Below are 19,809 nucleotides of genomic sequence, written 5' to 3' on the forward strand. Positions count from 1 at the left end.
CTGGGCGACGTGAAGGAGCGCCATGATTAATGCAATATTCTGCCTACCATGAGAGACGCATTTTAATAGTGTTCAGAAATCTTGATCCTTTGCAACATTGAACTTGATTCTGCGTCTCATTTCCATCAAGGCAGAACCACCGTCTTCATCGCCTAGTCAACTGCGTCGTAACATCAAGTAGTTATTCACCACAACGTCACAATTTCCGGCTATTTGACAAACTTGTTTATTCTAAAGCGAGTCACGCAGACATGCAGAAGTACGTCACCATGCAATGAGGCCCCGGATATCAAGCTGATATCCTGCACAATCCAGCCAGACCGAGTTCGTCTCGAGTCGGTAGGGTCAATTAGGCGTGCAGGCTGGTTGGACTGTGGTTAGTAGTCAGCATCGGAATTGAGAAGCAGATTTCGCCTGAAAGAGAAAAAGAAACCGAAAGGAACAGGAAGAGGGAAAATGTCCGACACAGGTCAGCGATAGTAGCCAATCTACCAAAAACCGCCCGCGAATGAATTCCTTTTTGATTGGGTTAGAACCGTCAAAAACGGGTGTGGCTCTATGACATCTCTTATGATATGGGCTGGAGTGGAGACATCCCATCCGTTGTGCATCATGCATAAAAATGTCCCAAAAGTCGACCAACTACATACTTCCTCCCAGCCAGCTAAGTAGAACTGCGTTGGGGGAAAGACTTTGCTGCCATCGCAACGAAACCCCCATATTGGCTTAAGAATTACTAATTGCTGATGTGCTTTGATGCAGACGGGACTGTGAATGATCAATTGACCCGCCCCCTACCAGGGTCAACTACCCATTTGTGAACCAGCCTAGCATTTTGCATCTGACAGCAACGAACACATCCGAAGCCCAAACAACTAGACATATATCAGAAAATCACTCCGCACATGGCATTGAAATGCCTACTCCAAGCAGTTCTGGGTCCAATGCCGTCGTAGAAATCCCTTCGTCAACAACGACGCAGCAGAGCGCACCACGACAAAAGAGATGGGCTCCCCGATCTCGATCTGGTTGTTTCACCTGCCGGTAAGTCATGAAGCTGCCCCCGTCCCTATACCGTTTCTGGTGGCTGATTCGCACGCTTCTAGGGCTTGTCGCGTCAAGTGCGACGAGGCGAAGCCAGTCTGCGGCAGATGCGTTCGTCTCGGCAAGCACTGCTCCGGCTACGGCGTGGTGATGCCCGCGAGGACCACGGGTACCAGCTCAACCTCCAACTCGCCGGCTAGCTCTGATGGCACATGCGCGCTGAGCCGCCGGAAGCAGCGAATATGTATCGAGGCTGAGCCGCTGGACTGGGATCATATGCAAGCGATCCAATTCTGTATGTACAACCCCCACCACTGATATCAAAATGCACCTGTCTCTGCGACCGCTGCAACGCCCTTCGCCCATCGCCCTGCGGAAGCTAATTGGAAGCGAAAACAAAAACAAAAGTCGTGCTGCATCTTCACCCACAGCGTTCGGCTCATCTACCTCAGCCGCCTGCCCCGCGCTTCGACACCTGGAGCCACGTACCCGTGATTTTCATATGTAGAATGATCTCTCAACAGATTCAATGGGCGTCAGCGAGCCGCGGCAGCCTGCTGCGACCGGGCGAAGATCCAGCGCTTGCGGGCACCTGGGCCAAGTACTTTCACTACTATCGGGAGCTCCTTTGGGTCACCAACAAGTGTATTCAGGGCAGCGACCCGCATGGAGGGAAATGCCGTGCTCTTAACTGCATCTTTGCCCTGTTTGGTATCGATGTTCAGTTTGAGGAGTCTATGTGGCAAGCTCATCTCAATGCTGGACTTGCGTACGCCGAGAAGGTGGGAGGCCTCGAGGCGCTGCTCACGTTTCCGACTGAATTCAGTGCCTATGCGCTGAAGGACCTAAAACGTGTGCTATTGTAAGTCGCCTTTTGATTCCACATATGTCCTTGCCACACAGCTTAGAGCCTTGGACAAGATGTCGAGCTCAATTACTAACTTGTACTGCCGTTCGTTTTGCTAGAGCTTCCATCATGTGCAACACTACAAGTCCTGCCAGTAAGCAGGTTCGCGGTGTGGACACCTACACGGATGCGGAAATGACAACGATGATCGAGAGTGTGGAGATCTTGGAGCCGCCTTTGGCAGTAGATATATTCATTGCCATCGCTCGCCTTACCGAGCTGCGCGTCCAGGCAGCCACTGGAGCCGCAGCGAAAACAGTAATCAACGAGGCTGCGCGGCACCGTCTTGACGAGCTCGAATCCTTCGACCCAGATGCCTGGGCCAGAGAGCACGGCCTTGGCGAGTATCCGCTCGTGTCCGCGACGGCGCAAATTTATCGAGTCGCGACGCAGCTCTACGGTGCCCTCACCCTGGGCCGGGCATTTGCGGCCTGGTGGCCAGCAGATGGGAAAGTCCCGCGAAGGGTGCTGCAGGAGAGGCTTATCAGGCTACTGGGTGCGATGTGGGATCGGATCGGCAATCACGGTACCTTGCTGTGGCCGTTGATCATTGCCGGCGTGGCCGCGGCAGACGGCGACGCAGAGGAGCGTGCATTCATTGGGCGCTGCTTCCAGATCGGGAGTCGCACGCGGAGCATGTTTGTGAAATTCTCCAGATGTGCAAAAAAGGTCGAGCGGATATGGCTGGAGGGGGCGACGGACTGGGAAGACTGCTTCGCGGAACCTTTTGTGTGCATTGCATGATAGTAGGATAAACCGCTGCTGAAGACGAATGTCACAGGACACACTTACATGGTATGGCAAGGCACGGCTTATAAAGTCCGTTGGTCGGCATGCTGCTGTAGAATCCCATGTCAGGCGTAATGACTACCCAAGACTTGAAGAGGGCCGCCAGCGAGGAGATATGGGCGTATCGGAAGAGCCTCTTTTGCCTCTTGCATAATTAGAGCATCACTAAAAGGTAGGCGCATTATATACTACATGTATTTTCTCCGTTGGCACATTCACTCTACAATAAACATGCTCTGCTCGGCACCTGAAGCTCCAGCTTCTACCACTCTCCGAAAAGAGGCTAAGTCTCTCGTCGGCTTCTAATTGAGAATAAATCTATTTTATTCAGATTGTTAGTAGAATCTTCATCTACCGTATGTTTCGTTATTTAGTCAAGTCCTATTGTTTCATAACCCTGGGCTAGAGGATACATACAATTCAATGTCATTTTCCGTCACGACATTGACTAAAGAGCATATGCGATGAATCTTAAAATCTTCTGCAAGCTGAAAAGAAATCCTCTCAAAACTTGTATATTCTCACTACAGTTGCTTCTTCTCATGCTCTGCAATTGAAAGCTCATCCGGTGGCTCGGCCCAGGCCGCGACATGGCGCCCCACCAGCATCGCAAACTCGCGCCGAATCTAGCTCCTGCAAAGACAGGATTCAGCTTTGCCATCTCACACCCTCAATATCAAGTAGCACTCCTACATGATACTTTGCGGCAAGCGGGCACGACGAGGACACTTCATTTTGCAGAGATGAGGGTGATGTGATTCGCTTTCAGGAACACGGGTTGCCGCAGACCGTGACACGCATACAACAGACACCACAAACACACCACATCGCCGGAGATGCCCCAAGATCCCAACTTGTACGGGCAGCGGCCCAAGAAGAAGCAGAGAAAAGATGCCACCCTCTCTTCCTCGCTGGACTTTACCGCCCAGCTGACTTCGCTGATGGCGTCGGGCTCCTCGTCCGCCTCCGCCACTGGCGGTCGCGCCCGTCCTTCCAAGGAGCCCAAGGAAGACCTATTCCGCAGCCACACGGCGCGGAAGCGCGAAGCCGGCCACAAACGCGCCGAGGGCGACAAGCTCGTCCTGAAGGACGTGGCCGGCACCGAGGACGAGTCGCGCGAGCTGGTCCGCGCAAAGCGCAACATGGAGAGCAAGGCGCGCCTCTACGCCGCCATGAAGCGAGGCGACTACGTGCCGCCGCAGGACAGCGACAGGGCCGCCGCCGAGCCCCTCATCGACTTTGACCGCAAGTGGGCCGAGCATGAAGAAGGCAAGGGCCTGTCCGACTTGAGCTCGTCGTCCGGCGACGACGAGGGGCCCAGCAACGACGCCGCCGACGACCAAGTCATCGAATACGAGGACGAGTTTGGCCGTCTGCGGCGCGGCACGCGGGCGGAGAGGGAGCGCATGGAGCGGCGCGCGCGTCGCGGCCTGCTCGGCGCCGAGGAGCTCGACCGCATGTCGGCGCGCCCGGCCGCGCCGACCAACCTCATCCACGGCGACGCCATCCAGGCCATGGCGTTCAACCCCGACGACGCGGACGGCATGGCGGCGCTGGCGCGCAAGCGCGACCGCAGCGCGACGCCCCCGCCGCAGAAGCACTACGACGCGGACAAGGAGGTGCGCAGCAAGGGCGTCGGCTTCTACAAGTTTAGCAAGGACGAGGCGGTCAGGGAGGCGGAGATGCGGGCGCTCGAGGGGGAGAGGCGCCAGACGGAGGGGAAGCGCGAGGAGAGGGAGAAGCAGAGGGAGGCGAGGAGGAGGGAGATTGAGGAGAGGAGGAAAGCGATGGGAGATCGGAGAGCGAAGAAGCAGGCGGATAGCTTCCTGAGTGGCTTGGGAGAGTGAAGGATGGTATTTTGTAAGATGAGGTGCATTTCGGGCCATCATCTCGTGTAACACATCCACCCAACTACGGTGGTGAGGCACTTCTTTAGGCTGATCCCTCCAAAGTCGGCATTGCGCTGTGTGTGCGATGCGGCAACTCGCCTCGGAGTCAAGAAAAAAAAAAGGGGGAGTAAAAAAGAAGCTACAGTTTACGAGCTCCGTGGCTCTGAAATCACAGGGCAACAGCACTAGCCTTGTTCAATGCTTGTTTGATTTGCCTATTCGATGCTCATTGTAAAAACGACATGTTCAATGCCCACCATGTTCCATATATTGCGTAAAATTCGAGTTGTATTATTTTAGATTTTAAACATGTTCGCGCAAATAGACTCCCTATTTGTGGAACTTCTTGACCTTTTCCATCTCGTCGTAGCTGCCCATGAAGATGCCGGCACGATCGTGGATGTGTTCGGGGACGACTTCGAGCATGCGGCGCATCTTGCTGTCGAGAGCCTGGCCACCAGCTGTTTCCTAGTTAGCTTGCATTCCGAATCCAAAAGTTCCATGCCTTTTTTCTTTGTAGCAATTCCAGATGACGTACCATTCTCGAAAACCATGGCCATGGGCGCACACTCGTAGAGGATGCGGAGCTTGCCCTTGGGGCTCTTCTTGTCGGCGGGGTAGGCAAAGATGCCTCCGTACAGCAGCGTGCGGTAGGCGTCGGCGACCATGGAGCCAATGTAGCGCGACGAGTAGGGCTTGCCGTTCTCCTGGGCCTCCTTGAGGGAGTTGAAGTAGTCGATGGTGGGCTGCTCCCAGTAGAGCGAGTTGCCCTCGTTGACCGAGTAGATGGCGCGGGCGCGGGGCATCTGCATGCTGGGGTGGGTGAGGATGAACTCGCCGATGCCGTTGTCGAGGGTGAAGCCGTTGACGGTGGAGCCCTTCATGGTGAGGACGAGCTGGGAGGAGGCGCCGTACATGGTGAAGCCGGCGGCGACGAGCTCGGTGCCGGGCTTGAGGACGTCGGCCTTGGAGGCGGTGGAGCCCTCGGGCAGCTTGTGGATGGCAAAGATGGTGCCGACGGAGACGCCGGCGTCGAGGTTGGAGGAGCCGTCGATGGGGTCGCAGGCGACGGCGTAGCGCGCGCCGGTGGCGTTGCCAAAGTAGATGATGTCCTCCTCCTCCTCGGAGACGAGCAGCGCGCACTTGTTGGAGGAGCGCATGGCCTCGATGAAGAGGTCGTTGGAGATGACGTCGAGCTTCTTCTGCTCGTCGCCGGTCGTGTTGGAGGAGCCGGCGAGGCCGGTCAGGTTGACGAGGGTGGCGCGGCGGATGTAGTAGGCGATGGACTTGAAGGAGAACTGGAGGGCGTGGCAGAGGAGGCTTGAGGACGTGTTAGCGAGGCGAGCAAAGAGCTCGGGTAGGGAAGAGAGCAACTCACGTAAAGTCACCGCTGGCCTCGGGGTGCTTGGACTGCTCTTCATTGAGGAACCGGGTCAGGGTGACAATGCTGGTGTTGATCTTTTCCCCCTCGTTGGACATGATGGCGGTGTTGTGTGTGGTGGTGAGGGTGGTGGCCGTAGGATATGTGGACGAGGGCGGGAGAGAGACGGAGAGGTATGAAAGGGGGGTATATGGTAAAGGAGGATGAGTATGGGAGGAATTGGCAAGGAGGAAATGGGAAAGAAGGATAGTTTTAATCACGGTCCCACGATGCGCCGCTGCCGAGCTGGGCAGAGAGGAGCGTAGGTTTATCGCGTATTCTCGGGATGCAAAGCCCGAGAAATAGCTGGGGCCCAGGAGGGGATGGCGGGGGAGGGGCAGCAAGAGACTTTTGCCTGGGCGGGCGAGGACACGCCATGACGACGAGTTGGGTCTAGAGGTGGTGACGGGTATGGCTATGAATTGATGGTTTATAGTATTTGACCCAATTTCTTGAATCTCTCGAATCAATTAACATGGTGCTTTTTTGGCAGTCATCGTGAAAAAAAAAAGCGTCACCGGTCGGGCGGCCCATCGCGGCGGCGGCGGATCGATTGCATTACCACATCATTACCACAGCGATTGGACAAGCAGCCCGCAGCGGTTGAAGCAACGGTTCTAGGCTCTTTGGCTGGGCTCAGCAGTGGCCCAGGGCGGCTATCCGAGGCTTGGCGGGGTGACAAAAGGGCAAAACGGGCATTTTCTCGCAGCGGTCTTGCCCACTGTACAGTCCAAGCCACAGTGCTGTATGCATCTTGGCCTGCACCATGTTTGGCAGCGGTAACTAACTTGAGCTAGGGAGATGCGGGTCAGGAAAAAAGCTCAAGCAGAAGTCCTCTTTTTTTGCGGGCTCGTCCTGTGCAGAAACGCCGGCGCAGCAAGAGGATTTTCCGGGACGCTTTGGGGCGGTCACGCGAGAGAGGCGAGTTTTGCGCAGAGATGTGGCTGCGGCTGGCTCGGGGTAACGAGTCCGGGACAGGACGAGATGAGATTCTCACAGCAGCCGCAGGAGTGTTGCACAAACGCAGGACCAAAGGAGAACTGCGTAACCGTCGAGAGCTCTTTGCGGGCGTGATGAACTCTCTAATCACAGACCTCGCGGAAGGATCCGGCACATGGTATACTGCTGTACCGGTAGCCTTGTGCCTGGACTAGTTTGATAGCTTGGCCTGGTCGCCGCGCCATGTCAATCTTGGACCGGCGACATGGAGCCGCCAGCCAATTGAGCACATCGCAACTTCAAGTTGGGATGATAAGACAGCTGCTGTTAGCAACCAGCGCCCAACATTGTCAAGCTTGGCGCAGTGTATCTGTTTGCAGAGTGCGCTGGCATCTCTCGACGCCTGGCTTCAGATTGCACATGAAAGAGCCAGTTGCCATTCCCGTAAACATCGCTAGCACGTGTTGGCAGACGCAATTTTAATGAAACTCGCCTTGTGTTGGCAATGCGAATCTCTTTTAATGCTCATGTTGCAATAAGATAGCTGACCCATGCCAGCGGCCGCTCTCACGTGCATCAGAGCAGAGCAGTTGGGCCGCCGACCAGCCCAGCCCAGCGTAGTGTCCACTGAGCCTCCGGCTACCGGGCCTTGCAGGCCTGTATTCCCCAGACCGGTCGGTTATGTGATTGAGCACGTAGGGAGCAAGCGATGCGACAGCTCCCTCTTTATATAAGCATACACGCAGTGGAAAAAATCATTAAAATGATCATGAGTAAAACAAATGCGCGAAATACACTGCCAAGCCACTTTTTTTTTTCTTCACGCCTATACCGCCCGTCTTAGTAAACCCTCCCCATGGGCTTACGGTCGTCTGCATCATCTTCCTGGCTGCTGTTTGCTCTTTCTCGGTCGCTATTTTGTGGGGTGTGGACCTCGGCATGTGCGCGCGTTTCCGCCCGGCGGCCATCACCTCATATTCCCTCCGGGCACGGCGATTACAGTCAAAAGCATCTCTCTTCCAACGTCAGCCATTTTTTGACATTTCTCCAACCATCTCCATCTTTCCTCCCCGGCTTTGAGATTCCATCTCTCTCCCTCTGCCCCCGTGTATAGCACCTCTGCCCGAGCCGCACAGTGCAGCCTCAGCCACCTGCGCAACTAATCAACGCCGCTTCACCCTCAAGCCGGCAGATCTCAGACTTTCTTCACACACACACACACACACACACACACACACACACACACACAGACAGCTTTCCTTCCATTCACCATGGTCGCCGACGCCCTCGTCTACCACCCCTCGGTGGCGCACTACCTGCGCTTCGCCGCCACCACCGTCGGCAAGGACAAGCTCCTGCGCCTGCTGCAGTACTTTGCGCGCTTCTACTCGTGGTACCTGCTCCGCACCAACGGCACCCCCGACCAGATCGCGCCCTGGAACGCCATCAAGAAGCAGTTTGGCACCGTCCGCAAGGTGCTCCGCTTCGGCAAGAACGTCGAGCACCTCAAGGCCGCCGCCGCCGCCGCCGACGCCAAGGGCATGGACCCCTTCCTCCAGTACGCCGCCGTCGGCCGCCAGCTCGGCTACGCCTCGTACCTCACCTTTGACGCCCTCGCCCTGCCCGACGTCCTCGGCATCCGCAAGAACCCCAACGTCAAGACGCTCACGACCAACGCCTCGCGCGCCTGGGCCGTCGGCATCGTCTTCAGCATCGTCGCCCAGACGTACACCCTCTACCGCCTGCGCGTGCGCGAGGCGCAGCTCGACCGCAAGGACGGCGAGGGCGTGGTGGAGAGCAAGCGCATCAAGATGTAAGTGCCCTTGGAACCAGTTTTCATGTGAAAATGCCACACACAGAGACCCAGCTTTCGCAAAGGAAAACAGAATAGAGATGCTGACCAACTTCACAGTGAGAGAGCCACGAGCCAGCTCCAGCTCCTCTCCGATCTCTGCGACTTGACCAACCCCGTCTCTGCCCTCGGCTGGGTCGGCTTCGACGACGGCTTCGTCGGTCTCGCCGGTACCACCTCCAGTTTGATCGGCATCTACAACCAGTGGCGCAAGACGGCCTAGGTCAGCCGCTTCACGCCTCCGTACTAGACTCCTCCCCACGAGTCCTTGTTACGATATCCGCCAAACACGTGTATCAACATCTCCTCCCCCCAAGAGGCTGAACTTCCAAGTCAACGAGCCGCTTCAGCCTATATGCAACCATGTCCGCCTACCTACGACTCGCTATCACAGGCAGCAATTCCTGCCCTGTCAACTGTGCTGGGTCATGTCAGTGTGTCTCAAACTGTCAATTTTTATTTTCATGTTGCAACTTTGTCACGGCACGCGCTTAATTCAATTTCAGATCTTAGGATAATACTAGCCAAAAAAATAAAGAAAATCAAGTTCCAGATAAAATACTCATGTCCAATGTTCAATTTTGTAGCCTCGACTCGCTATGAGTTCTTGAAATAGAGTAAAACAAGATGAGAAAAAATGATGAGAATAGATGGGCATAGCATACATCAATCAGTCCTGCGCCGCTTAGACGTTTTTTTGGACAGCTTGGATCGGTTAACCATTCCAAAATCCCGCATGGACATTGCCGTATTTTACAAGGCGCTCTCCGGTATACACGCCCTTGTCTCATGATACTCACCCGCGTCACATTTTTCGTCTGTCGTTCTGTTTGCCGGCTTGGGCTCGTCACGGCTCTGCACTGCGCGAGTCATCTAGTACACGCTTGGTCAAGGACGGTTCCAATGTTTAAAACGCCAAATGGAAACTCGACGAGCACAGCAAGACAACAACTTGATGCGGGACACGACACAAGGAGTGGGCCATGACACAAAAGAAAGCATTTACCAGTAGCGTCCACCACGGTCATAGTCCCGGCCATAGCCCCCATCTCGGGGGTATTGCGGCGGGCCTTCGCGGGGTGGGAAGTCTCTGGGAGGCGGAGGGCGGTCGTAGGGGCGACCTCCATACGGTCCAGGTGGCGGGGGTGGCGGATAGTCGCGGCGGTACGGCTCGTCGTAGTGTCCTCGCGGTCCAGCGGGCGGAGGATAGTCCTCCATCGGGCGCCGGGGAGGCGAGTGGTATCCGGCTCTGTCGTCGTAATAGTCGCGGCGAGGGCTACGTTCTCTGTATCCGTAGGGCGGCTCGTCGCGGCGCGGGCCATATCCTCGGGGAGGAGGTCCACGGCGGTCATACTCGTCAAAGGGTGGCGCATTATAAGGGCGACGGCCGGGGGAACGGGAACGCCCGCGCTGTCGGCTGGTGGGCACTTCGGCTTGAGTCTATACAGGTATTAGCATGAAGTGGATGTCCGCAAGGGTTGGTAGCTTACGTCGACGATGCACTGCACAACCTTGCCCTTGAACTCGCATCCATCGAGTTTCTCTACAGCGGTGCGCAGGTCGCCAGCATTCTCATATTCAACGAAGCTGAGGACAGGTCAGCTATGAAATGAGTACATGCCAAGCTCTCTAGATTCTTACCCTCTGCCCGAGTCGCGGGCTGTTTCCGAGTAGACGACGTCGAGGCCAGCCTGACGCCCAAAGTCCTTGAGATCCTATATCCAGAGTCCATGTAAGTGCCTGGCCAGGTGACGAAATAAAATAAAAATTGAGCAAGCTTAGCCGCGACAGTGCAGAATCTGATCCAAGAGGATGCGCGACAAGCAGAAGCCAGAGCATCGCATCCAGGCAGCGGAGAGTGCGATCAGTGAAGCCGGGCAGTCCCAGGAGAAAGGCGGGAGTGTCGTCCGTGATGATGCAGTGTTCCGGCCGGTGCGAGTTCATGAAGCAAGTCCTCTTGACGCCCGGTCAGGGAGTGCAAGTCCTGGGGGATCCTGAAGCAGGCGCGGCACGAGCGGAAAGAAAAGTGGAAGACAGACCTGCCAGCTGGTTTCGTTGGGAAGTCCGGTGATGGTCATTCGGTGTACGGTTCGTCGGGGCCGAGGAGGCGCTCGCTCGTGGTGACCGCCGCCCGCGTAACCTGGCGGTTCACGAGGACGGGGACCACGCGCAAACTGGACCGTGAGTCGAGTTCCTTTGAAGTCGGATCCGTCTTGGTGGTTGTTAGCAGGGGCAGTCAATGGGCAGAGTTCTGCAGAGGTTGTCCGCTTACGAAAGGCTGATTGACGAGCGCAAAAGAAATATCCAAGGTTAGCTGAGTCGTGTCGAAGATGCATTGACAGAGGTGCGCTTGTCCTCTCCAGCAGTCGCATATTTTTGTCCTCTCCGTTGGGTTGAAAAGTAGGCGCCACTAACCAGGAACGACGTCTCGGGCATCCATGGGATCCTTGTATTCGATGAAGCCAAAGCCGTGCATGAGCTTGACCTCTGTGATTTCTCCGGTGCCATGCGTGGCAAAGTGCGCCTCAATATCGGCCTTGGTAGCTGTTGTGCAGTCGCGCGTGTCAGTAGATGGGGTCCCAGGAGAGCTGTGCAGTTCAGAAGCGGGACGGTGGAGAGAGAGATGGACCATTTGGAGGGAGGTTCCCCAGGTAGAGCCGGGTGTTGGAAACCTCGTTAGACATGATGGGCTGCGGGCGAGCCTTTTGCGATGCGATTGGGAGTGCGGCGACGGCGACGGCGGGTGTTGCGGAGTGGCGAGCAGCCCAAGTCGCTGTGGGATGGCGGAAGACACCAGAGGGGTTCCTGCGATGATCCGATGGGCAGATGGAAAGAAAAGCTAGGATGGCAAGTCCAGATGAGATGTGTCCGGGACGCGCGCGGTAAAGGAGGGGAGGAAGCTTTTGTTGTGTCGTGTAGGTGTGGGCGGGCTGCAAATCCAGAGGAGAAGAGGAGGAGTGTGAGAGGTCCTGTCCTGTCCTGGGGGGGCCAGGCCTGGGGTTGGGCTGTGTCGTCCTAGGTAGAGCCTTGGGGGGGCCGGAGAGATGCAGGGCTGCGCAGGACGCAAGGCAGAGTGAGAGAGGCAAGAGGCAAGAGGCAAAACGGCAAAGGTACAGTCCAGGTGAGGAGGAAGAGGAGAAAGTCCAAGCACCAGTAACTAATGATAACCCACTCTTTCATCGGCGGCAGCTATTTGGGGCAGCTATTCGCACCAGGTGAGCATTCTTGTCTTGCCCCGGAATGTCCACGCGGGATGCGCTGCGACCTACTGGGAGCTAGGCAGAGCTCCCCCGTGCTCTGTGTGTGCTACGAAGCCACCACCACCACACCTTTGAAAGTAGCTGCCGTCTTCTTCGCCCTGGTACTTGGTACTTGTGAGAGGCGCTACACAGCAGCAAGAGGAAAGGTACTTGGTTTTTCTTTTCTTTTCTCTCTTCATCAGTCGTCGCAACAGGAACGGTCAAGGGGCGAGACAACTACACCATGTGGAGGCAGACGGATACCCGCCACTTAACTAGCACTCCCACTGAGTCTAACTAGTCACTCCTCAGTAGAGTGTCGGGATTTTAGTGGCTTTGTTAGCGGGCGACGAGGTCCGACGTCCACTGGCAGCTGGGTCGCTGCAGAGGCTGTTAGGCAACAGGCTAGCCGTGAGGCTGTCCGGGCCGGTCGATGTTCCCGTTACACTCGCCCCGGCCCCAAATTTCAAAACCCGTGATACGCTGCACAGCTTGCTGCTAAAATAGCTGTCATCCATAAATGCCTGTCTTGCCTAAATAGTGGTATTGCTGCACATCACTGCTAGATAGGTACGTTTTGCAAATTCGTAGGCGCACAGGTACCTCCAGGCATCCTGGCAAAGGTGCAGTGCCCAGGCATTGCGTGGCTGATGTTTGTGTTTCGAATAACCCTCTTGGGCGGTGAGGCGTGCTCGCTTGTTGTTTTTCCCTTGTGTACGGACACCTGCAGTGCAATCACTGTCAATCCCATGCCCAGTATTCCCGAGAGCGTTACACGCACGTCGACCCGTAGGCCGTCAGCCGGCAAGATCCCTTGTCTACCGATAAATATACACCAGAGCTCAACGGCGCCTCTGCATGTAGATACATCCAACTCCCAGTTCCTTCTTTGTTCTTACGCCGTTGCGTAGCGGAATCGACCATGGTCGCGGCAACCCTGTTCATACTTTTAGCAGCCGTTCAGCTACCTGCCGCCATGTTGACAACACCGTACATGTCAACAGTCATCAGACTGGGAGAGGTTGCCTGCTACATGCACCCTCTCCCTGATGTAGGGCATCGTCTCTGCCGTTTCGTGTGGTCCGGCTCAACTGATTTTCGTAGGAATACAAGTTGGAATCCCCCGCTTTTGACAAAAGCCCAGTTGCATTACCCTGCACCGTAGTCGCCTTGCAAGACCCGAAATTGAATCTCGCCCAAGAGCTGCAGTCCGCTTTTGATGTCTTTGCTCAAGCTGATGACGTCTGGTCTGCCGACTTTTCAGAAAATGTCATCATTCAGGCGCCAGAGGATCTCCATACACTCTCAAAATCCCAGAAAGTGGCAGCTCAGGAGCTGGGGATAACCAATTTGCGTCTGATACCCGCCAGTCTAGCCCAAAACAAATTACCTCCAGGGCCCTACTTTGTCCATTACGGCCGCTTGTACCAGGCCTACCGGCTCTACCCAGATTCTGCAGGTGCTTTCATGGTCTCGGCCGTCACGGATGACGACGATGGGTAAGTAGTGTCGCTTTAATCGCTTTTTTCTATACCATATGTCTCTCTACTCTATAACGTATTGACACTCTGGCAAAGATTCCGACCGATTGATGCGGCAGCTTACGGAGAGCAGTTTCCGTCTGCCCTTACCGTCGCCGTTCCGTCGCGACTTTACTACAACAAAACAGAAACCAAGCCCTACGCAGGCTTGCGACTAGCTATCAAGGATATTATTGATGTCAAGGGCCTCAAGACTGGAGCTTCGTCCCGTGCATACACCGAGTTGCACCCTGTCAGAGAGGAAACGGCCGAAACTGTACGGCGACTCATAGACCAGGGGTTTGTGGTTGTCGGCAAGCTAAAGAGCTCCCAGTTTGCCGATTCTGAGTGGCCGACGTGCGATTATGTTGATTACCATGGACCGTTCAACCCTCGCGGGGACGGTTACCTGACGCCGAGCGGGAGCAGCTCCGGCAGTGCTTCTGCGGTCGCAACCTACAAGTGGCTGGACTTTTCTCTTGGCGCCGATAGTGAGTTTATCGCGTACAACAATACATTCCATCAATTTAACGGCCTTTCTGATCAACTTGACTCATTGTACTTGCTTGATTGTAGCCTTGGGAAGCATTAGATCACCAGCTGCTGCCCATGCCCTCTTCGCGATGCGTCCCACGCTGGGGGCGACAAGCACAAACGGTGTCGTCCCGTACAGCTCGTGAGCCGGTTAATTTCTATTCTCTTTTGACTACTTGCAAACTAATGTAGTGTCCAATAACAGGAAATGGGATACGATTGGCGGCTTCGCCCGGTCGGCCGCAGAGTACCAAGTGCTGGCGCAAGCACTCTACGGATCAGCAGAGACTGCTAACAAGACTTACGAGGCAAGACACTTTCGAATTTATCCACAGTATCTGTCGCAACTAACGATTTTCACCTATAGAAACCTGTGACGCTAATCTGCCCAAGTGATTATTGGCCGGTCCAGGACGAAGCGAGCCAGGAGGTCTTTGAGACGTTCATAGTCCGAGTGGAAAATTTCCTGGGCATTAAGCGAACCAACATTCATCTCGCCGATACTTGGGAGAAACATCGTCCCGACGGTGTAGATGAATCTCTGAGCGAGTACATGCACTCGGCTTTCGCGTGGTCCGCAAACCGCGACCAGTGGCTGGGGCTCCTCAAGCCATTCATTGATGAGTATACAGAGAAGATGGGCAAGCCTCCCGTTCTCAACCCACAGATCCGCTTCAAAGTGTAGGTACCAGCATATACCTAGAACTCTACCATGCCGCAAAGATTCATGCCTACTAATACTCTCTTGTAGGGAGTACACGCCAACCGTTACAAAGGAACAGCAGGTCGAAGGCGGCCGGCGCCTCAAAGTGTACCACGACTGGTTTTACCAGCACATCATGCCTCCCGCTGAAGACGGGCACTCAAGCAGCGTTATGGTCTTACCCTGGACGACTGGCAAGCCGGATTATCGCGATACATACAAGGCGGGTCCGCAGCAGTTCACGGGCGAGGGTTTCTTTTTCTACAATATCGGCCCATACGGAAACTGTCCGGAGATTATTTTCCCAGGTAACTATTGCCATTCGTTTGTGGCATGGCAGAAATGGGTAACTAACGCAGCTTAGCTGGCAGCACACCGTACATCTCCAAGTACACGGGAAGGGAGGAGCAGCTCCCGGCTGCACTGGGACTCATAGGTGCCCGGGGTAGCGATCTAATGCTCGCTGATTTTGTTAGCAAGCTTTTTGAAAGCACGGGTACAGTCATCACGCCTGTTAAGGAGCAGGTCTAACCTGAGCTGTAGTTCCAGATTGGGCGGAGTTTGAATGACTATGAGAAACACTAGACGCAGTCAGGTGCGCTACTTTAGTTCCTGAACGTGGTCACGTTGCCGCCCTTGCATCGCTTTGCTTTTTATCGTCGTATTATCGTCCAGTACATTATGATATTACTTCTTCAAAATCTACCAACACCAAGGGGGTATCCATGTCTGCGCCTGCCGTGGCTCCCGCTCACCGACTTCTTCTCTGCGATCCACCGCTCGCGAGACAATTCATCCAGGGCTCGCGTCTGACTGCCCGATTCGCCAAATTTTCTTTCCAGCATCGCATCAGACATCATCGTCAAATAGTATCGCAATAATCTCATCCAGCACTGTAAATGCCAAGTGCGCACTAGTAGTAGGACTGTTAGCCAACGCCCAGTGGGATGCTCAATATCGCGTATTGTCAGACTTACTTGAGTCTCGAGTTGTTAAAAGTAGCAAATAATCGACGGCTTGCTGCCTGTGCGTTCACTCGACCAACCACGCTGCCTGCTAGGTCGGGCAGCAGCGTCGCCAACATCAGGCTCGCTTCGGTCCGCGTCTTCCTCTTCTCCGCCGCACTTCGCGGCTGCTTGTCTCGCACCAGCTGTCCCTTGGGCCACATGTTGTCCCGAAGCAGCCCAATATAACGTAGCAGCGGCTCCTCTGTCACCAGCATCTTGAACGTGTCACGTACTTTGCGTTCGATGGTACCTCCCAGCAGCTGCTGAAGCACCACAACCACCGCCCTGCCCCGCAGCCAATTGTTACCACGATTGAGCTCAAACACTTCCAGGAAAATATCGCAGATTGGCTTGATAAACGGTTCCAGCTCTTTGCTCTCGAATGCGTTCAGCTCCGCCTCTGCTTCCGCAGCCGGAAAAGCCTCTGTACTGGTATGCAGCGGGCCTGAGTTGAGCTGGTTCGTTGCCGCCGCAATTAGATTTTGCCCAGCCACTGAAATTTGGTCCAGCACCGGTATATTGCCTAGAATGTCCTCCATGCCATCGGTGACAGAATCGTACAATCGGCTCACAAGATCCTTTTTGTCTTCTCTGTCAAGCAAATTCTCGCCATGCGCGATGGCGCTCTCGGACAAAAAGGCGCGCAAATCGCGACTTCGGCAGACATCTGGCAACAACAGAAGCCCTTGCAGATACCTTTCCAGCGCAACTCGTCTTTTGCGTAGAAACTCGCTTTGGAATTTCATCACCACTCTCCTGCCAGGAAAGTCAAGAGTTCGGACAGACGGGTACCTGGAACGCAGTTTTTGGTGGAGGTCGTGGAACTCACTGTATCGCCGTGCGACCACCCATGAGGCAGCAGGCATCTGCTCGCCTGCATCACGCTGCACTTCGATAACATACAGCGCGAATTCCCTGCCATCATCTTCCCGCCCAACTTGAATAGATTTGATCTTGACCGAGGATCGTCCGTAGAGGCTGTTATCGCTCTCCTGCACCACGTACTGCTGACGCTGGAGCTCTTTGCGTCTGATTTCCCTGTGCAGGCTAGCTTTCGACTTGAACAGAATGCGCAGCTCAGCAGTGTTGTTAGTTAACTCTGCTTTTCTAGTCAAGGAATCGATGATAGCCTCTTGCGCGGCTAGGCGGTCAATGTCGTTGCTCAGTACTGTGATGGCCTCCGCAAGACCGAGGTCACCTGGAGCAGCAGCGTGAACTTCATCCTCGTCTTCGTTATTGTCGTCATCTTCCATATCTTCTCTTTCATCTGACAAATGCTTGTCCTCGTATGCAAATAAATCGTCGTCCACAAAGACGCCAATTCGTGAGGCTGCGCTCACCAGGCCCAGGGATGACAGACTCGGCTTGTCCTCCTTCCCGGCAGTAGGCCGACCGCCATCAACAGACCCTCGGGTTGAGTCCTCATCATCTCCGAAAAGGCCACCAGGGCTTCTGCCAAAATTATCCTCATTTGTAAAAAGAGAGGCTCGCAGGTCCGCGGCTGTCTGGGGCCGGTCGTCCTCCATGATATTATTCAGAGCTTTTTCAACAGCCTGAACTGCCTGCGTGTCAGGTTTGCCATAAGCGTCTTCTTGTTCAATGTTGGGAATGGAGTCTCCCATGTGGTCATGCTCGATTTCGTCGTCATCAAATAGAGGATTGCCCGCATCCTCGTCCAAAGATCTTCTGGTGGCAGCCAGCGGGTCCATGGCGTCGCTCTCCCCGTCGTTAGACGTGAGATCTGACGTCGAACCAGCTCTTCGTGCAATAGCACTTAGACGCGCCAGTGACTTTGACTTGGGTGTTTTGCTAAGCGAGCGTCCATTCGTCTGGCGTGGTGTGCCCATATCGGATGCTGACAAGGCCATGGGTGCTGGCTCTGGAATGGTGGTTGATTCTTGCGAGGCCAAGCACTTGTAAAACAGATCCGACTTTTTAAAAGCTTGGAAATACTGGTTCTTCATTGTCTCCAAAGCCATGCTCTGCACTTGCAATATGGATCTGCGTGCCTTGAAGTATTGTGCTGGGGTGGCGGCCTTGCCTGCCTGTAGGAATTCTCTAGCGTTGGCCTGCGAGGATTCAGGAACGTTTAGTTCTGGCTTTGACAGGTATGCTTGCTGGATTTGACGTAGATCTAGTCGATCCGAGTCCGTCCACATGGGCAAGTTGGAGGGCAACGCTTCGTCATCAGGCCCGTCGTCTTCCAGGGGGTTTCGAATGCCGTCCACCACCAGCCAGAACTGCACAAGAGTCATCATCTTTTGTCGGTCCATAAATTCCATGAAGTAGGAGAGGCCAGAGGAGTCACGCAAAAGCTCTACCAGTCCAGCGTTCTCAAGTCGAGATGTGGAAGCTGCCTTGACCATTTTGGGGGCTTGAGGAGCAGATGTGTGGCCAGTCCTGTCCCCCCCAGCTGCCAAATGAGCCACTCGCTGATCCAGTTGCCTCTTGCCCATCTCTAGTCGGCGCAGGTATACCTGATCCAGATTTTCCTCCAGCGAGTCTCGCTTGAGTTGACTAGCAACCTCGTTTCTGAACCGCCGTGCATCTGACAGGTTATTTACTTTCCGAATTGCGCGAATGAACTTTTCAAATTTGCGCTCGCTGTCGCCTGGGGCTATGCGAGGAGCTGCAGAGACTTTAATGGTCCGTGGCGCAGGCGAAGCATGTTGGTCGAGAGCAGCCCTCAACTTGCGAACTGTTGATCTATCCTGCAGCATCGAGCGGCCCATGTTTTCCATAATCTGGTTCCAAGTGTCTGGCTCTGAGAGAAGTTGCATAACGGGCGAGAGAACGGCGCAGCTGACTATTTCTTTGACAATAATGGAGACGGCCCTGCTCGACAGCATATGTGGAGGCATAACTTTGGGCAGAACACGGGCTATCAAACCTCTGAGATAGTCTTGCTGAACCATCTTTGTGTCAGGGAAAGAAAGGGAAGCCGCAGGATGAAGTTTTCCGCTGTTATACTTGGCAGCAATAGCAAGATCCAGCTCTTCCGACTCGGTGACTGATTTGTTTAACTTTTTCCCTCGAATAGATCGCTCCGCCTCGTAAAAATCTCGAAAATGTGATGTTAGGATAGGGACAACCCTGCTGATCACGAGCTCGACCAGGTCCTTGTCGTGAAGGCAATCGAGCAAGCTTATGATAGCCAAGCGAATGGCGCGGTCGACCTCGTCTGGAAACTCGGGGTTCAGGCTAATATTGTTGTACCAGACTTTCACAAAGTCGCGAAGGATTAGGTTCAGCAAGTTGTCGATTGCCATGGCGACGCGCTGCGAAGGAAGACCCAGCGAGGGACGCTCGTATGTCTGGCGTTTGCGCAGCGCTGCCACCTCGTCGCGCCAACGCTGCGGGCCTAGAAAGAAGGCTGCTCTCGGTCGCGGTCGACGGTCAGATGGACTGCGTGCAAATAGCAACAAGGCGCTCAAAAGTGCCACGAGCCCGACAAGGAGACCACTGCCAAAGGCGTAGCCTGCCCAGCGAAGGGCGCTGAACCAGCTCACGACATAGCCCCAGGCAATGAAGGCGACGGCGCCGGCCAGAATCGCGTCTCTGCGCTTCAAGGCCATCGCCAAGGCGAAGACGGAAACCGAAGAGGGACACCGATAAAAAATTCTAAAAGACGGAGTGAAACATGTCGATACTGTCAAGCAGCAAGAATTAGAGGGATGGTCGACAGGGTCGCTCCCAGATGTCCCCGGTCATGAGGAGCTCTCCTGCTTAATCGGTGGTGCTAGCGATTGAGCGGTCTGTTTGTATTGGTACTTGTTAGTGGATGTGAGCCCCTGCAAGCTAGCTTGTGTCGGAACGTCATTTCTCCTGCACTTGCTCGGCGGTCGCCTTTATCGATAACGATGCAGGTCAGCTCCGTCGAATTTGTTTACTGCGTTGCGCTCCGGAAAAGAACGTCGCACCAACTCGTGACGAACCGCGCGACCCGTACATGAATTGCGAGTGCCC

The 19,809-nt window shown here is 54.9% G+C and overlaps 7 protein-coding genes across 10 annotated transcripts; 4 read left to right on the top strand and 3 right to left on the bottom strand.

Annotated features, from left to right (window-relative positions):
* Nucleotides 1-916: 916 nt before the first annotated feature.
* On the top strand, nt 917-2,695 carry LMH87_000594 (uncharacterized protein; the record flags this gene model as incomplete). 2 transcript variants are annotated; one of them, XM_056198523.1, is made up of 4 exons in its annotated part: nt 917-1,044; nt 1,107-1,339; nt 1,435-1,906; nt 2,011-2,695. In XM_056198523.1, the coding sequence occupies 4 exons, from the start codon at nt 917-919 to the stop codon at nt 2,693-2,695; spliced, it is 1,518 nt and encodes a 505-aa protein (XP_056055465.1). The 2 variants fall into 2 exon arrangements, with proteins under 2 accessions (XP_056055465.1, XP_056055464.1); XM_056198522.1 differs by having other exon boundaries at nt 1,453-1,906.
* Nucleotides 2,696-3,576: 881 nt separating this feature from the next.
* Nucleotides 3,577-4,587, top strand: LMH87_000595 (uncharacterized protein; the record flags this gene model as incomplete). The annotated part of the gene is made up of 1 exon (XM_056198524.1): nt 3,577-4,587. One exon carries the CDS (start codon nt 3,577-3,579, stop codon nt 4,585-4,587), a length of 1,011 nt encoding a protein of 336 aa, XP_056055466.1.
* A 372-nt stretch (nt 4,588-4,959) lies between these two features.
* LMH87_000596 (uncharacterized protein) lies at nt 4,960-6,108 on the bottom strand (the record flags this gene model as incomplete). Its single annotated transcript, XM_056198525.1, has 3 exons — nt 4,960-5,090; nt 5,168-5,949; nt 6,008-6,108. 3 exons carry the CDS (start codon nt 6,106-6,108, stop codon nt 4,960-4,962), a joined length of 1,014 nt encoding a protein of 337 aa, XP_056055467.1.
* Nucleotides 6,109-8,259: 2,151 nt separating this feature from the next.
* LMH87_000597 (uncharacterized protein) lies at nt 8,260-9,063 on the top strand (the record flags this gene model as incomplete). The annotated part of the gene is made up of 2 exons (XM_056198527.1): nt 8,260-8,801; nt 8,901-9,063. 2 exons carry the CDS (start codon nt 8,260-8,262, stop codon nt 9,061-9,063), a joined length of 705 nt encoding a protein of 234 aa, XP_056055468.1.
* Nucleotides 9,064-9,525: 462 nt separating this feature from the next.
* On the bottom strand, nt 9,526-11,524 carry LMH87_000598 (uncharacterized protein; the record flags this gene model as incomplete). The annotated part of the gene is made up of 11 exons (XM_056198528.1): nt 9,526-9,545; nt 9,641-9,658; nt 9,702-9,713; nt 9,847-10,142; nt 10,195-10,280; nt 10,331-10,427; nt 10,482-10,555; nt 10,880-11,052; nt 11,113-11,118; nt 11,256-11,384; nt 11,470-11,524. 11 exons carry the CDS (start codon nt 11,522-11,524, stop codon nt 9,526-9,528), a joined length of 966 nt encoding a protein of 321 aa, XP_056055469.1.
* Nucleotides 11,525-13,001: 1,477 nt separating this feature from the next.
* LMH87_000599 (uncharacterized protein) lies at nt 13,002-15,405 on the top strand (the record flags this gene model as incomplete). Of its 3 annotated transcripts, XM_056198531.1 has the most annotated exons (11): nt 13,002-13,130; nt 13,184-13,578; nt 13,657-13,876; nt 13,934-13,956; nt 14,063-14,090; nt 14,176-14,275; nt 14,326-14,441; nt 14,501-14,814; nt 14,885-15,144; nt 15,201-15,332; nt 15,380-15,405. In XM_056198531.1, the coding sequence occupies 11 exons, from the start codon at nt 13,002-13,004 to the stop codon at nt 15,403-15,405; spliced, it is 1,743 nt and encodes a 580-aa protein (XP_056055471.1). The 3 variants fall into 3 exon arrangements, with proteins under 3 accessions (XP_056055471.1, XP_056055470.1, XP_056055472.1); XM_056198530.1 differs by lacking the exons at nt 14,326-14,441; nt 14,501-14,814; nt 14,885-15,144; nt 15,201-15,332; nt 15,380-15,405 and having other exon boundaries at nt 13,934-13,966; nt 14,029-14,090; nt 14,176-14,191; XM_056198529.1 differs by lacking the exons at nt 13,002-13,130; nt 13,184-13,578; nt 13,657-13,876; nt 13,934-13,956; nt 14,063-14,090 and having other exon boundaries at nt 14,223-14,275; nt 14,339-14,441.
* Nucleotides 15,406-15,685: 280 nt separating this feature from the next.
* On the bottom strand, nt 15,686-19,418 carry LMH87_000600 (uncharacterized protein; the record flags this gene model as incomplete). The annotated part of the gene is made up of 2 exons (XM_056198532.1): nt 15,686-15,749; nt 15,814-19,418. The coding sequence occupies 2 exons, from the start codon at nt 19,416-19,418 to the stop codon at nt 15,686-15,688; spliced, it is 3,669 nt and encodes a 1,222-aa protein (XP_056055473.1).
* Between the last annotated feature and the right edge of the window lie 391 nt (nt 19,419-19,809).

Source organism: Akanthomyces muscarius, chromosome 6 (assembly GCF_028009165.1).
Source record: "Akanthomyces muscarius strain Ve6 chromosome 6, whole genome shotgun sequence".
NCBI lineage: Eukaryota > Fungi > Ascomycota > Sordariomycetes > Hypocreales > Cordycipitaceae > Akanthomyces > Akanthomyces muscarius.